We start from the raw sequence: 22,740 nt of genomic DNA, 5'->3' as shown, positions 1-22,740 counted from the left end.
TTTGTTGACTTTTTCTGCAGAAAAGCAACATTTTTTTAAAATTCTGAATAAATATTTCTTTATATTTAACTAGGAAAGACTCTTTGAGATTAAAAACCTCATATATTACAGCGCCCTCCCCAAAATTGGCAGCAGTACAAACCATGTAACACTTAAGTTGGAAGCTATAATAAGAATGATTTCAACTGGATTATAGAAATATTATCATGTAACCATGGCCACTGTAAATTTGACACTCTCTCATGGGGTTATTACAGCTCAGTCTGTTCCTTTTATTCAGCATCAATTAGTCTAAGCCTAAATAAAATTAGTATAATCAGTTAAAGGCACCAACAAACCACTACAAAAGAACCATTTTTGATTTAGGTTACAGTTTTGACAGTGTAGAGTGTGTCTAAGCTACGTCTAAGTGTGTCTCAGTGACTTGTCACTCACAGCAGGTCACTCTACAGTCTTTAAGTAAGTTGTGTGACTGGCAGCACCAGTATTCAGGGATAAACACTGACTTACTTTGTTTAAGTCCTGGTGATATGATTGCCAGTGTCATTGCACTGCAGGGAGCTGCACAAAGCCGGCCTTAAAGCTCTGTTAAAATGCCAAAAGGCTGAGATACACTTTATAAGAGAACACAATGTAATGGTTTAAATGGTCTTTTGGTTCCTTTGATACGAGTCAAACATTTATTTTGTTAGAAAACTATTAAAATACGTAATGGACTTGATCTGATGCCAAGGGCTGTGTACTTATGGAGTGACTTTGGCTTTAAATAATGTTCTAATTTAAGTTGTCTGGTTGTTGTTTGGTAGACAATGAAAACAAGTATTTTTCCTGAATCAATTCCAAAATTTAATGCATAAAAATGAATCAACTGCTTTTAATGTGTACTATACTGTAGTATGCTATGCTATGCTATGTTATACTATATACTTCCAGGAATCTTATTGATTGGACTATTTGGAAAATTTAGGTCACAGAAATAAGGCATTCATTGACCATCTGTCATCACCTGCCTATTTACTAATGCATGTATCAAAAACCTAAACTGATGGTGAAAACTAGCTCAACTCAGCTCAACAAGTCTTGAATTTGTATTTGATTCTAATGAAAGTAAAACTCCTATATATGTGTGTCCTTGCAGGAATGCTCTATCTAACGTCCACTCTGACCCACCTGGGAGCAGCTAGTGTCAAGATCATGATAACGGCACAGGACGGTGGCGGCCTGACCTCACCCGGACCAGCAGAGGTCACCATCAATGTGCTCCGCAGCGCTCAGCCTCCAGCTGTGTTCCAGAGGTCACGGTACACATTCACAGTACCTGAAGACGCACCTCCAGGAACGTCTGTGGGGACGGTGGAGGCCATCGACCCAACCCGTGAGTTATACACCACAAACTAGCAGAAAGAGTGGTAAGAGGTGACACTTGGACACTGTGATCCCTTAGGTTCATGGACTGTGTAGCAGTCTAAACATCAGTTCAGTAACCCATGGACATCACAGTTCTGTCCAATAATTATTTACAGTCTATGGACCATTTTCAGACGACCATGTGAAGCTTAAGAGAGTGAAACTACTTAAACTAACACTATGTTAACTTACTGAAAACATGTATGAACTTTATCTCCTTGGTAAAAAAGGATTACATTTGACAAGTATTGTGCAGTGTATAAATAACACTAGCTGCCTTAATTACCAGGCACAGAAAATGCAGCTAAAGTTTATCAAAACCAAATCACAGCTAAAATGAGCTAATATTGCTAACCAATGCTAACAGCTAGGTATCGTACTACTGAACTTCAGAAAACATTTGTAACAGTCAGTTGATGGACTTTACTGAAACTTAACCACAAATTAAGGGCACTTTTGAAAAGACAGGTGTAGTATTTTGTGTTAATATTGAATAAAATTATGTTGGAAGTGCTTTAGGTATGTTTTTAGGGGCCTCCCTAATCCGAATGACGAATGACATGGAATAGAAGGTATGCATGTGACGTCACCGCTAGCGGAAGTCACCGCGGTTCTGCCCACTGAGTGGCAGAAAGAGGGAGATGAGTAGTGGCTTTGGCTTGAATACTGCGAAAACTTTAGAACAATCTAAAAAATGGGGAAGAGCTGTTGTGTCACTGATCGCACAAATAGGTTTAAAAAGCACTCGGAGCTCTCATTTTAGCAGCTACTTAAAGCCAAAGACAGAAGAAGCAGATGGATCGCTGCAATTCGTAGAAATAACTGGAATCCAGACAACAGAACCTAGATTCGTGATTGCGATTTCGTGTCAGCCAACGTTAATTTATGCTGTATTCTCGGGTAAAATCATACCTTAAATTACACATCGTTTTGGCTAACGTTACTTCTTAGTAAAGCTCTTAATGTTAGCATCTGTCATTTAGTTCTATATTTCATAACTGAAACGTTTTTGTCTTCATTTGTGTGAATCTGAACCTTGTGCTCTACATAATTTGTGAACTAGCTTAAACTGAGGCTAACCTAGTTTTCCAAATAAGGGGGTACTCTAGCACAAAGCTGTTGTAGCTGTGTTGTATCAAGTATTTGATGTTAACTCTACTTAAATATCCACAGTACCAGTCGATCATACACTCACTTGGGTCAACACTAAGGGTTCAACTCCAGTAAATCAGTAGTGAACTGTGAGCACTACTGCTGGGCCTTTACCTTGGAAATCACCGCCAAGAAAATACGTCTGCACTGACAGAAAACCTCCAAAACAATAGTATGTTGAATTGAAAGCACTCACCAGCTGTAATCCTCTAATTAACGATGACGAGGAAGTCAACAACTCATTGGCTTTTGTATGCTTTCAGCCTTTGCATTGTGGATTTTCCTGGTGTTGAAATCAGGTTCATATAAATGTCAGGATAGGTGATTTCTGGCCACATATCAATGTTCGTAGACCACTTGCTGTTTGGTAGCTTGTATGGATCCATGTCCAGTCCAATTGTCTTTAATTTCATGTTATATTCCACATTTTTCCGGGTCTCACTGTAGTTACTGCTATACTCCGCCATGTTGAGCCGGTTTGTTTTTGCCACTCAGTCTGACCTAGAGGGGCGTGGCCCAGGGGGGAAGTGACGTATGTGCATTCCCTCTATAAAGAATGACCACTAAAATTTGGCGTAAGATTTGGCGTAACAGCTGCTCCCTTGTCATTCGGAATAGTGTAAATGGAATGACAGCTATAATGGGAATGACAGATGACTTTGAATAACGAAAAACAACGTGTCGGTTCACTGGCTGGCTGGCTTCTAGTAAATATAATGAACAGAATATGGAAATAAGAGCATTTACCCCCTGAAGTTAGCTGCCAGCTGACCTCAGCTGGAAGTGAAGGTCCAAGGAGCCGCGCAAGCCCATCTAACTTGAATTTCAAAATAAATGGTTAATACATTGTCATTCTACCGAATGACAGTGTCATTCCATGGGATATTGGTGTCATTTGCTTTAGAGAGGGAGATAGAGATTATATCAAGGAGAAAACACTGTCATTCTAATGAATTACAGTGTCATTCCACCCAGTATAAGTGTTTTGTTTTTCGAAGTCATCTGTCATTCCCATTATAGCTGTCATTCCATTTACACTATTCCGAATGACAAGGGAGCAGTTGTTACGCCAAATCTTATGCCAAGTTTTAGTGGTCATTCGTTATTCCATGTCATTCGGATTAGGGAGGCCCTATTTTTTAGCGCAACATGTCACAATGTGTTGATGTTTAGCATCTACATTTTGCCTTGACATTCCTGATATGTTGTGGTAAAATTCACGCAAGAAACCTAGTCCAATTTCTGCTGTAAGTTCACCATTTTAAATTGAAATAAGTTTGAAGCAGCCATTGCACAAACTTTTTGGCATTTATCACTTGGCTTTATTTTGCAGCTTCTTGTCTGAGTTAAATGCTAAAACTAAAAGTAAATATTTTAGTTTTTAATAGTTTAAAAATAGTCTACACAGTACTACATGTTATCTGAATGACCTGCTAACTTACATTTATTTGCAGTCACTTTTACTTTTGCTTTAAAATTCTTAAAGTGTTTTGACATCAAGAGAAAAGTATTCATGTTAGACTTATCTTGACAGATGATAGTGACAAAAACACAACAGCATCATTTATTCCATCTTAAATCTGTCACTTAGGTCCAGACATGAAGAGGCAAGTGGTAAATACAAAAGCTGTCGTTTAATCTTTAATCCTTCTTAACCACATGAACAGATGATAACGGGTCAAACACGGTTGTATGTTATAACAGTATCTATAAAATTAAATAAACCTGTCATTATAATACACTTTAATGCTTTCTTTTTAACATCACTAAAATTGCATGTTTGTATATTCTGTTAGCAGAACTGTATATGATGAATGTGCATTTATTTCATAGTTTTAGGTACAGAACAGGTAACATTTAATGTGAGTGCATTACAGCAGGAATTTTACATAATATTTGATCTAAAATGGTTTAGTGTCTTCTTTCTTTAGAGGCATTTTGAGCTCTTCAGTTTTCCCAGATTATCCGTTCATAGTCCACTTGTTAGGCACACTAGCTCTTCTATATCCCATCAAAAGCTAAACCACTTGACTACCCTTGGGCAGTCATTTAAGGTTGTCTAATCAATTAACAGATTAGCGCTTTGACTTGAAACACAGACGAAAGAAATGGGACTGTTTGACAAGGCCAGTTCAGACTGCTCCTGAGGATTAAGGGCCTGTATTAGTGCTTTTTACGAGCAACAAACACTTGTAGTGGATTAATGAGATTTATTGACCTGTGTGCTGTAATTACCTCATGTTGGTTACTGTGTAAGTAACCTCAAATGTTTGCTAAAATACATAAACACTGATGCAATTAAATGACTTGGAAGATAGAAAATCTAAGAAAAAACAAAATAATAAAATGGAGGAGGAGAAGAAGAAGATACAAGAAAATAAAGAATTAAAATATACATATAGATTTAGTTTATGAACTATGCTTGATTATTAGTGAATCTCTCTCCCAACCAAAAAAACGCTGGCTAGTTTATCATCTGTGATGCAAGTTAGTGTGACAATCCCATGTACAAAGAATGTAGCAAAAAAGGCAAGAGGAAATGTAATTATTCATTTTTTTTAAGTGCATTTAACTCATTGTTACACAAAATGCTGAAAAAACATTGACTAAAGGACTGTTTTAATAATTTAACACAATTTGAATGCATAGCTCACATTTGAGCAAAAAAATCTTAATACAGTAAATAAAAGCAAATGAAATACAAATGAAAACATTAGGATAAAACAAAAAGTAAGAAAAAATTTTTTATTGACATATTCCATGTCTCAAACAAAAATGCTCCATGCTGAAACAGATCTAAACAGAATATCCAAATATATGACACTTACATGACCTCTATCAAATCCATAGTATTGTCATACTTGTAATGATGGTAAAACTACACTGAGAGCAAAGTTTTGCAAACAATTAAAAAACTAACATTTACTACTGGTAGAAGATTAATTACAGCAAAGCTGCCCTAATGGAGAACTGTACAGTAGTTTGGCAAGCAAGTTTCAATTCATTGTTCAAGTTTAGTCTTCAGAAAATTAAAAACAAACCAAATAGAACAATAACTAGAAATAGTAAAGAAAAATAGGTCTGTTGTCTTTTTCAGATTAAAAACTAAATAGTCTTCTACTAGGACCTGTTAAGGTTAAAGGTGCAAGTAAGTAGCGGTAATTGGATTAAAGAAAATGGGCTAGAAGTGGTCAAAGGGAGGCTGAATACAGCAGAAAAACAACAGTAACATAAAAAATGGTTTCCTTTTTTTTGCCGAGAATTTACAGTTCGTAGTTTCAGAAGTTAAGTCCATAAAAAAATATTTATTGAAAAAGTATTAAACCACTTGAATCACTATACAGATGCAAATGTACCAGTCAACTACTGCAAAATGTACTGGAAATTACTAGTTTAATTAATTGTAGTTGGTAACTCCCCACCAGTGTAACATTCGTGTAACATTATTGTGTATTTCTGTGATTTAAATGATTCTCTCCCGGTTGTCAGCTAAAAGATGTTTTTTCTCCACAGGCTCATTGGTGTCATACCGCATCTCTTCTGGAGACCCTCAGGGTTTGTTCTCCGTCCACCCCAAGTCCGGCCTGATCACTAACATCAAACCTCTGGACCATGAGTCCCAGTCGTACGCCCTGCTGGTCCTTCAGTCCTACACCGACTCATCTCCAGTCTACAGCATCACACAGGTCAACATCACTATCGCAGATGTCAACGACAACGCTCCAGTCTTCCCCAAACTCAGGGACTCTATCACAGTGTCCCAGAACACGCTCCCAGGGACGGTGCTGTTCATGGCACATGCACATGACTATGATGCTGGTGCTAATGGGAGAGTTCAGTATCATCTGAAAAGCAGCAAAAATGGAACATTTAGTATTAATCACAACCTTGGAACAGTGACATTGAATCAGAGTTTACAGGCAGATGCTCCCCGGGCGTACGGCTTGGACATTGTGGCTAAAGATGAAGGAGAGCCTTCACTGAGCTCCACGCTGAGTCTCATAGTCAACATAGATGGAACTACTGCTGAAGACAGTCTGGCCTTTGAGACGTTGGTCTACCAGGTGGAGATTGGTGAAGGCTACCGGAAAGATTCCCGAGTTATCCAGGTGAGGGCGCACCGCAGCCAAGGATCCCACTCTTCAAACTCAGGCCTCATTTACTCCATGGAAGCTGAAGAAGGATTCCCTCCTGCTCCATTTCGGGTTCATCCAAAGACAGGGTGGTTGTATCTGTCCCACAGCCTCGACTATGAGACGGAATCGATGTTCCGTTTTCGTGTTCTGGCCACAGTCAGCGACAACACCCTGGCCCACACCACAGCTACAGCCACGGTCACAGTGCTGGTCCTGGACATCAATGACAACGCCCCGGTGTTCAGCAGCGATGTGTACCACTTCACTGTGTCAGAGGGCACGTCACCTCAAGGCCTCGTGGGAACAGTCACCGCTGTGGATAAGGATTCTGGGAAAAATGGTCAACTGTCATACATCCTGCTTACAGATGGGAAATTCTTCCGCATTAATACAAAAACAGGTAAAAATCATTCACCTAGGGCTGAGAAACAAGTTAAAAGTATAGCACTGACTGACATTTTTGTATATGTGCAATTTGAACAAACAACAATAATCAAAACCAGCACTTAAAAGGATGTTAATGCACATTATTTGTTAAAAAAAGAGTCATTTGTAATAAAATAAATCACGACTTGTAGGAAGAACCTAGAAAACATATATTTATAGTCAAATAACACTTTCTTTCAGGATTCATCAACACATGCAGTCTGGTGATTTTGACAGTAACATCAGTCTCTATGTGCAGCTGTTTTGAGATGATTAAACATTTAGTTTAATCAGGTTTTATTTTTCACCGATTTTTTTTTTTTTTTTTTTTTAGCATTTTGTATGGGAGGCATTAATGTTGAAATTAGAGCTGCACAAGGAATCAGATCATATTGTCAGCTTATGTAATTTTATATTCATAAAAGACTGCAATTTTAAGGTATTGTGTAAAACGCACACAATTACATTTTGTAGCTATTTTTTTAAATGTTATTTTAAGTTTGTATGTATGAGGGGGAAAAACGTGTCAGTTATCTTTTTTTTTCTTCTTCTTTCTTTATAAAGTTTTAAAGTATCAGCTATCTGATAACGAAGTAGGCAGATTCACATCAACAACCACTTATCCCAAGTGAAATCTATGAATATCATATCAACGTTATCAAATTTATAAATAGCATAACAGCAGGTTAAATATGACTGTTATTTTTCTCAGCTGGAGGGGTCGTGGTTTTTCTGTTTTGTGGTCTTACTGTGCCTTACCTTTCTCTGGCCTTACTGCATTTATCCAGGAGAAATCATCAACTGGGTAGCGCTGGACCGGGAGCAGCACAGCCAGCACAGTCTGAAGGTGATGGTGACGGACCAGGGCCACCCTCGTCTTAATGCCACCGCCACCGTCCACATCCTGGTCACTGACATTAATGATAATGCTCCACAGTTTACACACCTGCCTGCCAGCAAGGAGCTCAATGTTCAGGTAAAAATAACTCTTAACTACGGTCCTTTCCTCAGCACGTTTCCTTCATCTTGGACAATTCATGAGGATGTGGGAAAGGATAATCTGGATGCAATACCATTACAGCATTTTAACCCACTAATACACTTCCTTCCACTCTGACATGGCAGAATGATTCATATTAAGGTCAGAGGGTTTCAGCATCTGTGGATCAGATCTAATTATTTACTGATATTCATGAAAGCTGGCAATACAGCAACATGGAAAGTGAAGAAATAACTTTTGCAAACTGAGCACAATATGCTTTCTAGAAAACTGCTTTATTCATATAATGAATTATTATTATCACAGTTTATGCTGCAGCAACAGTAATGTAATGTCCATAGTTCACCCATGGTTTAACTATTGTTGAAAGTTCAAAGCAGACAGAAAGTGTTGAAACAGTCATCTTAGCATCAATTCACTGGCTCCCAATTTGTTTCCAAATTGATTTTAAAATTCTCTCATTTGTTTTTAAATGCCACAATGGCCTTGCTTCGCAGTATCTGTCTGACCTGGTCCAGCTGTACACTCCTTCACGCTCTCTCAGATCGACAGATCAGTTACTGTTAGTCATCCCAAATACAAAGAAGGAAGCTGAGAGGTGACAGGGCTTTTTCAGTCACTGCCCCCAAACTGTGGAATAAACTTCCTTTGACATCAGGCAGGCTGACTCAATGTCTGTTTTCAAATCCTATCTTAAAACATATTTTTTGTCTTTGGCTTTTAACTCAGTGTGAGAGGTTGGCATTTATTGTCTTAATGTATAATTGCTTTTATTGTTTTTATTAATTCTTTTATGTGTTTTGTTTGTTTTTATTTTATTTGTTTTTATGTCTGTGTACAGCACTTTGGCCAACTGTGTTGTTTTTAAAGTCCAATATAAATAACGAGTTGAGTTGAGTTGAGTTGAGTTGAATAACGTCATGTCATTACTTAGTGTCAGTGTGTAAGCAGTACACACTCTTCTTTATATTGCAGATATGGGCTGGTTTACCAGCTGGATCCTTGGTAACAAATGTGTTTGCTAAAGACTTGGATGCTGGAGAGAATGGAACAGTTACTTTCTCAATGACCACAGGTTGGTTTTTAGCGTCGTACATATTTTCATTGACCTGTCACATACAGTAAACTCACTGATTGTCACATGTCAACTTTCTAACTGTCTGACACCTTGTTTTTCTGTCAGATGGTCTGGAAGATGAGGATCTTGGTGACTTTGTGCTTGACAGTAAAAGTGGAGACATCAGGACGACGTCCTTTTTCAGCCATAACCCTGAGCGACACTACACTCTGAGAGTTACTGCTAAAGACAGTGGAGCTGCTCCTCAGGAAGACTCTGCAGTCATTCACATACAGGTACTGCCTTCACTGTAATGAGGGCTAATATTTTTATGACTTCTTGATAGTCACTGTGGCCCCACAAAATAGGGTTTTGGCTGTAATTGTTACAGTAATTATGATGAAGTGTCCAATACATGGGTAATTGGCATGGACTTTATACAAATCAGATATAGCTTCCATGACTTGATTCATGGACTGTCTTAACACTGTAGAAACTGGAAGGAAATGAGGAAAAAAAATACACGCCTTCCTCCTGCAGCACTCTCCTCTCAGTCCAAATCCAAAGACGAATCATAGATATCGATGAATTGACTCTGAGCAGTATAATCATGTCCAGATCACCTATTACAGAATCTGTATGTATCCTTTATTTAACCAGGTGAAATCCTTATTGAGATTAAAATCTCTTTTCTATGACTGACCTGGCCAAGAGAGTGGCATAGATGTAGTTACGGCAAATCAAGACACAGCAAACCAAGCACTTCCATACACTACAAATAAATACAATACAGTACCTACTTATATACAATAAAGACCAACATAAACAAAATTTAGAAGTAATTACATCGACCAAGAGTACTATTTTCTTGGTCCTTTAGAGTGGATTTGAATTCCCCCAAAATAATGAGTTCTGACAGTTTCAGGTCCCTTTGTAAATCCTACCACATACTAGGAGAAGCTTCTTCCTCCCCCTTCCTGTTTAAAATCATTTGTGATTAGTCAAAATCTGGGTGTCACAGGGTAGATTTTCTACAGCATAAACTTACTAGCAAAGAGCTTCATGTCCTCTCAAACCACTTGTATTACAATATGCTGAAAGGAAGTTTGCCCAGTGACAGTAAAAAAACTATCAAACACACCAGCCTTAAGTTTGGTATTTTGACTAGAAACAGACATGCCCATATTTGGAAGTGTGTGAGTGAACACAGGGCATATGCTAATGCTAATGTTCAAAATAGTCTCATTTGTCTGCCAGGATATTCTACAAACCATTGTTTTAGCTTGTTATTGTTTAAATTTAAGTCAGTATTATCTGGAATATCATACTGAGAAAAAGTTTAATTGGAGTGTTGAAAATGTTAAAAAAAGAAAATCTTTGTGTATGTGTTTCCTCTGCAGGTTCATGGAGTGGAGACTCCATCTAGCAGTTCTGAACACCAAATTATGAGACGTTTTGTGGTGAGAGAGGACACAGAGGTAGGGACCGTTATTGGCTCTGCAAGTGTTGAATCTCCTGAAAAAGGGAGATTCCAATATTCAATCACTGAGGGTGATGGAAGTGTTCACTTTGGTATCGATGGCTCCTCTGGTGACGTATATATCAACCAACCACTGGATTATGAGTCTGCTATGCAGTACCTCCTCTTGGTCCGTGCAGAGGATACAGGCCTCACTTCAGGGATGAACATGTCTGTCCTGGTCAGCATCATTGTGGAGGATGTAAATGACCACACACCTTGGTTTCCTGATAAACTGGTGATGTTTGGATTGAAGGAGGATGCTGCAGTTGGATCACTTGCATTCGCTTTTCATGCCAGGGACGCCGATGGGACATTGGCTAACAGCGCCCTCCAATACTCCCTCACATTTGACCCCAAAATTTGGGATCCATCATCTCGTTTCCCCTTTCACATCAACTCTCATACTGGGAGTCTGACAGTAGTAGCACCTTTAGACCGAGAGGCCACGCCCACCTTGGCTTTCATGGTGACAGCCACTGACCAAGCCAAGAGGAAAGAAGAACGTAAACACACTTCTGTGACGGCTCAGGTTTTCCTGCTGGATGTGAATGACAACCGGCCTGTTTTTGTGTCTGCAGACACAGTTCAGGTAGTGGAGGATGCAGATGTCGGCAGTCTGCTGCATCATTTTGTGGCCATAGATGGAGATCTGGATGAAAGTGGTGTTATCTCTTACGCCATCATATCTGGAAACAAGAATGGATTCTTCATGATGGAGGAGAAAACAGGTCAGACTTTGATAGTTGTAATAGACTGTATCATTCACTGAATAAAGTGTGAAGCTCATTGTTCACACACATATCTGTATTGTCCAATGGGTATGGTTTTCTCCTTCAAACACAAACTCAGACACTCAGAATAACACTGCTGATGGTTTACATTATAGCTCCATAAAAAAAACACACAAACCCACATAACACCTCATTTTTCTGTCCGGTTTGTATTGTTAGTAGATGCCCTAAGGATCTGTTTGGAATCAAACAAACAAGGTCAGCACTGTCATAGTTTAGTCTGAACCGTGGATCAACAAACAGCAACTTAGCAAAGATACTAACATCCCATAATAACTTTATACCTTCATAAGCCTCAGAATCAAACTCACTCATGTAGAAGGAAAGCCCCCATTTCAGCATCAAACTCCATTATCTTAATTAAGAGCTGTGTCCAGTGGAGATAACAATGACAATTCAAAAAGAGAAATAAGTGACATATTGTAGTAGCAATAATTACCTCAGACATTAACTACGAAAGAAAACAATAAAGGAAGTAAAATCAATACAAGGACAACAAAAATGTAATAAGAAGGAGAAGGGAGAAGAAAGATTACATCAAATGACAATGATAAAAGTAGTAACAGTGAAAGATGTAGGCTATAGAAGTAAAAATAGTAAAATGAAACAATTAAATATAACTAATGTCAAAGGCATGGTAAAAAGAATAAAAATTAAGATTTTGCAACCTGCATCCAAAACAAACACACAAAACATGAAGTGATACTTTACACTATATATCCTACATGCTACATCAGTGTTTGAAACCCATGGTAAACAATAGTAAAGGAATTCTCCCTCTGACAATCATATTCAGTAGGATTTCATCATTTTCAGGCCTGCTGTTTCTGTCTGCTCCATTGGACTATGAAACACAGCGTATCCATCGTCTGTCCGTCCGAGCTGTGGACCATGGCCTGCCCTCGCTCTCCTCCACCCAGACTCTGACTATAGAAGTGGGCGATGTCAACGATCAGCCGCCGGTCTTCGAGCAGAACATCTACAACGCCAGCGTGGCTGAAAACAGAGACCCAGGAGAACCGGTGATCCGTGTCTCTGCCGTCGATAAAGATTCAGGTAATAAGAACTTTCCATCTTAAGCAGCTGAATGTCAAAAATATACAGCACAAAGCATGCAAAGACATCACCCAGAGGATGTAGTTCAATGCTTTTACCTTTAAGCCCAGCCAAACTAGTGTCCACTATATTAGGTACACCTGGTTCTAGGATGGTCTACATAGTGAAGTGGCCAGTGAGTGCAGAGGCTGTATATATCCTCCTGAGAGCCATTTTTCCATTTTTGCCCTCTGTAGGGGACAAGAAAAACAGCTTTACTTAAAAAAAAAAAAAAATACAAAAACACTGCCTACTACGAAGGACATTCCATAAATTAAAAAAAGCATCTGAAAAAAATGCTGCATCATGTCATTTCCAATCACATTTAATGTAAAAAAGACAAAACTTTTACTTTCTGAGTCTCAGGAGGATATAGTACATTTACTGGTTGATATTTGTCCTATTTCTACCATGAGTGATATCTCCAAGCCACTGTTCACACTACCAGCCTTACAAGCATGGCCAACACAGTCTCTGAGATATGCAGAAAAATAATTATAAACATTTTATAAGTTTCACTTTAATAGAAAAGGAATCACACTTCTTCAAAGAGTCAATTTGTGTCACTGCAGAAACCACTGACTACAACTGTAGTGCTCTTTCTTTTTGTGATTTCCTTTTTTTCCTCCAACAAGAACACAAAGAACACCGACTGTGATCTCATTAAGAACTAAAGTCAAAACCAAGGAACATAGGCACATACCACGTTTGACAGATGAGAGGAAGAGTGAGGGTTACAATACATACACACATATACAAATTCTTTAAAAAAAAAAAAAGCAAAGGAAAAATATTAAAAATTACTGTTTTTTCAACATGTCAGTAATATTTCCCACAAAATCTGACCATTTAGCTACATTTTGGGGCTTTCCTCGGTTAAGTCTGGCTGTTATGTACTCTAAATTAGCCATGTATTGTACATTTAATAACCAATGTTTAATAGGGTTAATGTCTTTATTAAACCATAACTCTAAGATTGTTTTTTTCACAGCTGTAAATCCACAAAAAAGAATTCTCCGACAAATTTGTTTAAAGTTCAAAGCAGTATCATCATTCAAAAGACATAGACCAGGGTCTGGGATTACTGTAAACATGAGTATTTTACTCATAACATTGCAAACATAAGTCCAATGCTCCTTTTATTTTGTCTATTTGTATTATATTTTTATGGAAAACTATTTGGTATTTTTCACCAAACTTGCTTCACTTGATCATTTATGTGTTGGAGTGGTGCCTTTTCTTAGTCTGGCATCCCTTCATCATGGCATTAGAGCAACAACTAACCATTCAATAGTTTCCAGTTTCAAGAACAAACTACTCAATAATAATTCTATCAGTGGGAAAAATCAGTGGAACTAGTCCCAGGCTGTTTTTGTTCGACTAGAATAACAAAAGCCATCTTTGAGTCTTCTGCACAACATAGGACCACTGTATGTAGGACCACTTTGTCATCCTTCACCTGGGACCATGCAAAGGGTCAATACCCAGCTTTGGTGTCTGTGTAGGGTAAGCAGTGATGTAACAGATCAAAAATCTATGATCTCATAAATAGCATGATTTGGACAGAAGGACTGCTTTGCATGTTCTCAGTAATACACCTTAGCTGGTTTACCAAAAGCTGCAGATGTAAAGCCAAAAGGAACCGTTAAATCCATGCTCTCATTTGGAACTATAAATCCTCCAGTCGGACAGACCGTAAGTGTCACTACTTTGATGCCCTGTCCACAATAACATGATGAATATTTTTCTAAGCAGATGTTTTCTTCCTCCATTTTTTTAACAGTTCAGTCCAAAGCAAAAATGTCTCCAAACTAGTCCAAACGCTCAGACAAACCACAGTCAGTGTTGTTCAAACTGTGGACACTGTGGATAATACTGGACGTAGCAGACGCAGAGGCTTTAATTTGCTTGTGAAGGTGAAGCAGCAACAAGTTCAGTTATAAACTTAAAGGTGCGGGAGACTTTCGTTTACCAATTTTTCATCAAATCTGTAAAACCTCAGTCATAGCCTAAGTATCATGAATCTGTAAGTCTTTCTGTGATTACTCACCTGAATCTCTTGCATTACGGTGAACAATTTTGACATGCCATCCACCATAAACAAACTCGTGTGTTTACGTTCAGAGCCGGGAGGGAACTCGGGCATCTTCGGAATTTTTTGTCACGGCATGCATTGTGGGAAATGAAGGCTTGCGTTACCGCTGCGCGAACCTCCCTTCAGCGGCAACGGCAGCACGAGTCTCCGTTTCCCACAATCACAGAGTAATCACAGAAAGACTTACAGATTTGTGATACTTAGGCTATGACTGAGGTTTTACAGATTTGATGAAAAATTGGTAAACGAAAGTCTCCCGCACCTTTAAGTGTTGGTTGTGGAAGTGTATTCTTTACATAATGTGGATTTGTTTGGTCCATCTCCCAAAGGTATCGGTGCTGACCTCGACCTACTGCAGGTCATACATTGATTTATACACCTGGATTTGATGTTTAAGGTGCAGCTTCATCACACAAAACAATAAAAGGCGTGAGCAAAATGGTGTGTGACAGCATCATTTTCTAATCTCTCTGTTTTCCCTGTCCACACGGATAAACATATTCATTATTATTTATTAGAAAATGAAATCTCTTTCCAGTTAAGTAGTGACCAGAAGCTTTGGCAAATTGACTCTTTGGAGAACAAAAAAACAAACCATAAATGTGATTAAATACCCGGTGAACGTCTCTGAAACCTGTAAAATGCTTCAAATTGTTTTTAATGAACCACAGAGACACATGGAAAAATATGGAAAAACAGCAGAGCTTGTAAAAGCACAACCAAAACTAAAGGCCATGGAATTAAAGAATGGATGGCAGTGTACTAAGCTGTGACTAGATGGCAGCACCAGCATGTGTCCTTAAAGCCCAACACAGTCAAAAAACAAAGTCAGTGATTTAAAAAAATAAATAAATAAATTATATATATATATATATATATATATATATATATATATATATATACTGCTATTTTTCCTCCAGCACTTTTACAACATGCTCAAGTAATTAAATGTCAAAAAGAGGAAACTCCCATCCATCCTTATGTCAAAGCACTTTCTCATCTTTAGCTTGAGTAATGTGTGACGCAACCGAAATCCCATATTCACACATCGATAATTTCATATCTCGAAAATGATGGCGATCGCATAACACATTTTCTGTAAAGTGTTCAATGAGTAAATACAGTATGTGATATAAAATGACCACATGGAAAGGCCTATTTTTCTTACATGTTTGATACTTTTCTTTTATTTATGACATTTGTACAAATTTACCTGAACAAAATAGAAGGAGCCTCTCTTTCTTCTGTCCAAAATTAACCCACTTTGCATCACATTCACAACTTTTGTGTTTGTTTTTTGTGGCTTTCATGTATTTTACAGAAAATATGGAGAAACTGCAGAGCTTGCAAAAACAAAGTCTGTGCCATGACCAAAACAAAAGGCCATAGAATTGAAGAATGGATGGCAGTGTACTACAGCTGTGACTAGATGTCAGCACCAGCATGTGTCCTTAAAGCTCAAAAGGGTCAAAAAAGAAAGTCAGTGATTAAAAAAAAAGATTAAAAAATATATACTGCTATTTTTACTCCAGCACTTTTACAACATGCTCAAGTAATTAAATGTCAAAAAGAGGAAACTCCCGTCCATCCTTATGCTAATGCACTTTCTCATCTTTAGCTTGAGTAATGTGTGACGCAACCGAAATCCCATATTCACACATCGATAATTTTATATCTCGAAAATGATGGCAATCAACTAACACATTTTCTGTAAAGTGTTCAATGAATAAATACAGTATGTGATATAAAATGACCACATGGAAAGGCCTATTTTTCTTACATGTTTGATCACCTTTCTCTTATTTATGACATTTGTGCAAATTTACCTGAACCAAATAGAAGAAGGGGAAGATGCCTTCATGCATTTTACAGAAAATATGGAAAAACAGCAGAGCTTGCAAAAACTAAATCTGTGCCACGACCAAAACTAAAGGCCATGGAATTAAAGAATGGATGGCAGTGTTCTACAGCTGTGACTAGATGGCAGCACCAGCATGTGTCCTTAAAGCCCAAAAGGGTCAAAAACAAACTCTGTGATTAAAAAAAAGATAAATGTATATATATAATGCTATTTTTACTCCAGCACTTTTACAACATGCTCAAGTAATTAAATGTCAAAAAGAGGAAACTCCCCTCCGGCAGTAGTGTAACCTTGTATTATTTTAAAGTAGAGCACCACATGACAAAACAAAGTGAAGCAGCAGCTCAGTCTTTCATGTTTGGGTTAAACTTCAGCTGTGCATTGAATCAAGGTTATCATCTGTTTTGTTTCACTCCATTAGTAGTTTAATTGAAACCAACCCCTGGCCTTATTCTCATGTGTCCTACCATTTGTGTCCTTTTCACTGTACATCCGACCGAATCTGATTTATCTGACCCCTAATCATATCTGCACATCAGAACTGTTTATTTTAACACGTCGTGTGCAGGGCCTCCTAAATCCAGTTTGGCCTGCGCGTGTTGACAGTACGAGTCCTTTTAGATACTGCTGGCACTCAGCGGTGGAGGGCATGTGGCGGGACGATCAGAACAGGAGGGGTTTCGATGTGAACTAACATTCTTGGGGGTGAGAATTGTCCAAGAACAGCAAGCACACAGCTCCTCTGGGAGATTTGAAAGGTTCTGTCTCATGATGATTTCCATAATCCAAGCCATCTGTGCCAATAGGCTGCGTGTTTTCATCTGTCTCCTCAAATCGCCTCGTCTGGCAGCTCCGCCAGCGCTCCCACCAGTCTTATTTGATTATCATTCGGGCTCCCCAAGCTCCCCCTTCACCCCCCTCGACTCTCCCCAAAGATGACCATTGTTTTGTGGCTGTGTTGGTCTCTGTTTCCAGTTTCCATGTGTTGGAGTCAGTCAGAGGAGATGTGCTATATCAACAAGTGTGACAGCTAACCTTTGTACGTCCGCAATTTGACTATGTTGAGCAAATGTTTATAAGTTTGTGGAGATTCTTTGTCAAAATGGCTCTTTTATTCTTGGGGTCACGGGGGAACACATCCAGGTTTATTGTTCATCAAATGCTTTTATGGTTAAGATTTCATGTCATCAAACAGACCACATTCACACATTGGTATCCAGTCGGACTTGCAGCTCCTTGTTCAGTATCGAGATCAGATGGATTATCATTAGCTAGAATCAGGATGTAGCGGTTAAAGCATTCTTTCCTCTGGACATTTGTCACAGGGCCCTTTTAAACGCAGTTCCACTCAAGATGATTCAACCACCTTCATTTCTTCTGTGTTTTGTCCTTTTTACTTCACATCAGACAATAAGAATTCTCCCTCAGTAGTGTTCGTAATAGTTGTTGTAGGTGATCAGCAAATTTCTCAGATTATTGGACACATGTTTTGTAGGAGATGTGGAGCTTTTAAAATCTTCTACCTCTTTGTTGGTTGCTTTTGGCAGCAGAAAAACAGAGCTGACAGTTTTTAGACACAGAAGTGGTTCATGGTTCTGTTTCCAATCAGATAAGGTCTGTCTGAAACAGGAGCAGCCTTAGACATGAACTCACCTGATGAGGTGCTAAACTGATCAAGTCCAAAACATGTGTTCAGAGTCAAGAACATGAATGGTTTTAATTATTACCTTGTTGAAACTAAATGAATTTAGAAAAAGTTAGATAGGCTGAAGTACTGTAACAAGGTTTTAGAGTTGAATCATTGTCGGAGGCTTTTGTCGTTGTTCATGGGTAAAGATTGTTGTATGTTATGTGTATTTTCTACCCATTACATGACCATATGCTAAGCTTTCATCCTATATATGCATCCACACTCCAGATGATGTATTTGGTTGTCTTTCCATCCTACCATACATCTGTACATCCTTTCTCTTTTCATGAAGACATTATTTCCAGAATAACATTTAGTATTTTTTCAAATTTTATACAAAAATTCACTTCGACTCAAAGATAAAAGTGATTACAATTTGATGGCAAAACGTCAAAAGTCATTATGGACCCACAAAATACAGTTTTGGGTATAAGGAGGAAAGACTTTGGTTTAATCAAACAATTATGTGCACATTTTTGATATTTTCTATTTATTCTTAAATTCCTTCAAAGTCTTCAGTATTGATTCATTTGTAATTCTGGACAAATGTATGAACTGTAACTGGATAAAAGGCTGGTTGGTGGAGACTAGCTCTAGTTTTATCCTTATGTTAATGCATTTTCTCATCTTGAGTTGAGTAATGTGAACTCAAACCGTGAACTGAAATCCCATATTCCCATATAGGCAGGGCTGGATTTAGGCTTGGTGAGGCCCTAAGCTATATAAAGCCCTGAGGCCCCCACCCCTTTTAAATTACACCAGCTGGTCTCAGAAAGCTTTAAAAAATAAATAAATAAATAAAAAAATAAAAAAACAAATAAATAAATAAATAAATAAATAAATAAATAAATAAATATATATATATATATATATATATATATATATATATATATATGCCTTTTAATTCTATGAAAAATTGAAAATATATTGCCTTTTAATTTTATCAATAATATTCATTAATAAAGACTGTGTTGTAAAACATTATTTCTCTCGATTACACAAAAGGAAAAATAATGTATTACGTCATCAAAAGATGTGCTACGCAAGTTATTGCTTTCTGTGCACATGATGCCAAGCGCAGACAATTTTTCTTGAGACGTAGTTGCTCTCAGTTAATTTTTTATTCTCTTTAGCTGTGAAAATGATCTTTCTCCTGAACAAGTTGTTGCCATCAGACATAGAAAATGTCATAAATTTGCTTCCACATTAGGGAAAAATAAATGAATCTTGTCTTGAAAGATGATTTGATACAGATCTTAGCGTTGAATTGTGCCTCAGTTCACCTGTGATGTTTAACACAATTAAATACACTATAATTCAATGAATAACTATAGGCTACTTACACAAGGATCACAACTAAATATTACACATCACCTATAATTCAGCTGTCTAGTCCAGGCAAACATAGATGATTAAATTGCAGAATTTAAATTTTAAGACAATACACTGAGTAAAAGAAAATCTGGAATTTTTTTGAGGCTCCTGCAGATGGTGAGGACCTAAGCCGTGACTAATTTAGCTTGTACCTAAATTCGGCACTGCATATAGGTAATTTCATATCTAGAAAATGGAGATCGCATAACACACTTTCTGTAAACTTCTCAATGAATAGATAGAGTACACAATATAAAATGACCACGTGGAAAGGCCCATTTTTCTTACATTTTGAATTTGTCTTATTCATGACATTTGTGCAAATTTTGTGCAAAAACTGAACAAAATGGAAGACGGAGCCTCTCTTTCTTCATCACATTCACAACTTTTGTGTTTGTTTTTTGTCACCTTCATGCATTTTATGCTTGTTTCCACGCTGACTGGGAGAACTTAAAGCATCATCCAAAACACCAAATATATTGCCAACAGGAATGAGATTTGCAACACAACCAAATGAACAATAGAGTAACATGTGAAGTTCTCACATGAGTTACCATTATTCACACACAGGGGCCTTAAAAAACTTAAATTGTTTATATTAATGTTTATCCTCTGTGATCCTCCTGCAGAGGAAAATGCTGTGGTGTGGTACAGTCTGCTTCCGGGTCCTGGTTATGAACTCTTCAGCATCAACCCTTACACCGGACTGATCACCACCACCTCGTACCTAGACCGAGAGGAGCAGCAGCATTTCACACTGAGAGGTAAGAACGTGGAAAAGACGATGGGACCTTCAATAAAGTACACATAAATAGTGAAAAGACAGAAAGCACAGTTAGTAATGAACAGTAGTCAGTGATTTCAGAAGGACCTTGCAATTTTAGCCAATTCCTTAAATCTTTGTGTAAAACCCAAAGGTGTAAAAGACTAAGCAGAGGCTCAACAGTACTCAATGTTGTTACATGTGACATCTGGAGCAGGTTAATCATCTGCTTCATGTTTGTTCTGGAGTCCTGAATGTGTCTGTGTCTCACTCAAGGCAGATGACATAAGGACAAGAAAATTAAAATAGTTCCGATTGGCTACGGCCGACAAAATTGCATCCTGGGGTGAATGTTTAATCCTCGAATTTGAGCACAGCTTTATGTGTTTTTGGAGCCACACACTCATTTTTCCACCGCCCTGTGACCCGGAAGTAAACTTATTCACACAGAAATTAACATAATACAGTTAAAATCAGCTACAGTTAATGCATTTATTTTTTACTATGACTTTTTTTTTCAGACAAATTTCTAATATAAAATTAACATGTTTAAGCAGCTCTTTTTTTTTTTACAAAACAGTTGTGAGTTTTGTGGTGTATCTGTGCCCCCTATAGACACCACTAAGTTCTGCTTGTTCTTATGAATTGAGAAAAATCAATGTTCACATCAGTGTGTTAATGAACAGAATAATACAATAATCTTAATCACTGGATTTGCTGCAGGTATTATTTTGAAGATACAAGCATCATCGTGGAGTCATGGTTTTCAGTCTGCATCCTCTGTTAAAGCGGTCAATATGTAACCGATGTATTAACTTTTTGGGTGCGCAGAGATTCTGTTGCTCTGCTCTTGTGTGTCTGTGCTGCCTGGAGAGTTAGAGAAGTAGTAAAGTGTGTTCACTTTCACTTTGACAATTACGGACCGTACCCCCCCCCCCCCCCCCCCCCTCATTTACGAGCCATTTAACCCCCCACCCCGGTCCGTGTGCTTCCTGTGTACCTCACAATTTCATTCTGCAGGCACCTGTCACTTACATTTTAAAGAGTGATTTACCAAACAATGTTTTTGTCACTCCTTATAAAATATAGACACATCTTTTTCAAAAGTCTGCTTTCCCCAACATAAAAACTACCACATCTACAACCCGTGTTTCCTCATGGGTCACATATTAGTAGTAGTAGTAGAAGTAGTAGTTTTATTTCAGGCTCACAGAATCATCAGATACAACATGGTCAAAAATAAATAAATGAAAAATTTTCTGCACTCGAAAAGGAGTGGGAAGAAGAATAACTTATTGACTCCCACCCCCTTTTTACAAACTAATAATCAAACTAGATCCGCTTCCTTTGCTTAAAGTCTAATATAAGACTATTATACAGAGTTTTAAAGTTGTGTCAGTTATCTTTGTGAGATAAACAAAGATGCAACTGTTAATTCACATGTCCACCATAATCTAACATAAGACTATTATATCCTGTGTAGATCAATGTTTTTATTTCATATATCAGCCAATATATTGGTTATCTGCCAGTATAGTGGATACTGGCCAATATATTGGATATCGGCTTTTTTTAGCCCCCAGTATCGGTATTGCCATCGGCTCCAAAATTCCCATATCGGTCGGGCTGTAATTTAAAACACATTTAAAGAAATGGTTTATCAATAATCATCACTACAGCTCTTTTACTACTTTATTTCCTCCCAGTCTCTTTGTGTTGAATCTCTCCTGTTGTCTTTTTTCCAGTTCTACTGCATGTTTTATATAATGTGTGTTTGTGTTGCATGCTTTAAATAGTACATGTAGAGAGAAAGTATATGAACATTAATATTGGTCTTTCATTATTGTCTATGTATGATTAAAAATGATCAACATAATTACCCCCTCTAATTAGGTTATGTTTCCATCGGGGTTTGTCTGTTTGTGTCTGTTAGCAAGATAACTCAAAAAGTTATGGATGTATTTTGATGAAATTTTCAGGAAATGTTGATACTGGCACAAGGAACAAAAAATGATTACATTTTAGTGGTGTTTGGGGGCGGGGGACTGATCTGCCTTGGCAGAGGTCTGCGCTCTCTGAGTGCGTTTCTAGTGCTTTCATCTTTGACTTTTGTTTTTACGGTGTCATGATAAAATGTTTCCAGAAACAAGGATGAAAAATCGGCTTTACAGCATTAAAAAAAAAAAAAAAAACAACTCTGAAGATGAGTCTTATCTTACCTTACCTAAACTTGAAGGATGGTAAAATATCTAATATATAAAAAATTTAAATAACACATCTAATAACATCTTTATCAAACGCAGACATTTTCCTTGTTCTTCTCCCTCCTCTGGTTTTTCTCTTGTCATGCTTCACAGCCAAAGTCATAAAG

General features: G+C 37.8%; 1 protein-coding gene across 1 annotated transcript in view; it reads left to right on the top strand.

Annotated features, from left to right (window-relative positions):
* dchs2 (dachsous cadherin-related 2) overlaps positions 1–22,740 on the top strand; it is a 48,793-nt gene that overhangs the window by 9,339 nt on the left and 16,714 nt on the right. Inside the window, exons 4-11 of the mRNA XM_030129129.1 lie at positions 1,139–1,375; positions 6,073–7,095; positions 7,910–8,097; positions 9,097–9,196; positions 9,305–9,474; positions 10,579–11,428; positions 12,308–12,547; positions 20,236–20,370. Coding sequence (XP_029984989.1) covers positions 1,139–1,375; positions 6,073–7,095; positions 7,910–8,097; positions 9,097–9,196; positions 9,305–9,474; positions 10,579–11,428; positions 12,308–12,547; positions 20,236–20,370 — 2,943 coding nt within the window. The remainder of the gene's footprint in view (positions 1–1,138; positions 1,376–6,072; positions 7,096–7,909; positions 8,098–9,096; positions 9,197–9,304; positions 9,475–10,578; positions 11,429–12,307; positions 12,548–20,235; positions 20,371–22,740) is intronic.

Source organism: Sphaeramia orbicularis, chromosome 1 (assembly GCF_902148855.1).
Source record: "Sphaeramia orbicularis chromosome 1, fSphaOr1.1, whole genome shotgun sequence".
NCBI lineage: Eukaryota > Metazoa > Chordata > Actinopteri > Kurtiformes > Apogonidae > Sphaeramia > Sphaeramia orbicularis.
Note: the sequence above shows the minus strand (reverse complement) of the source record. Positions and strands in the feature narration are given on the sequence as shown.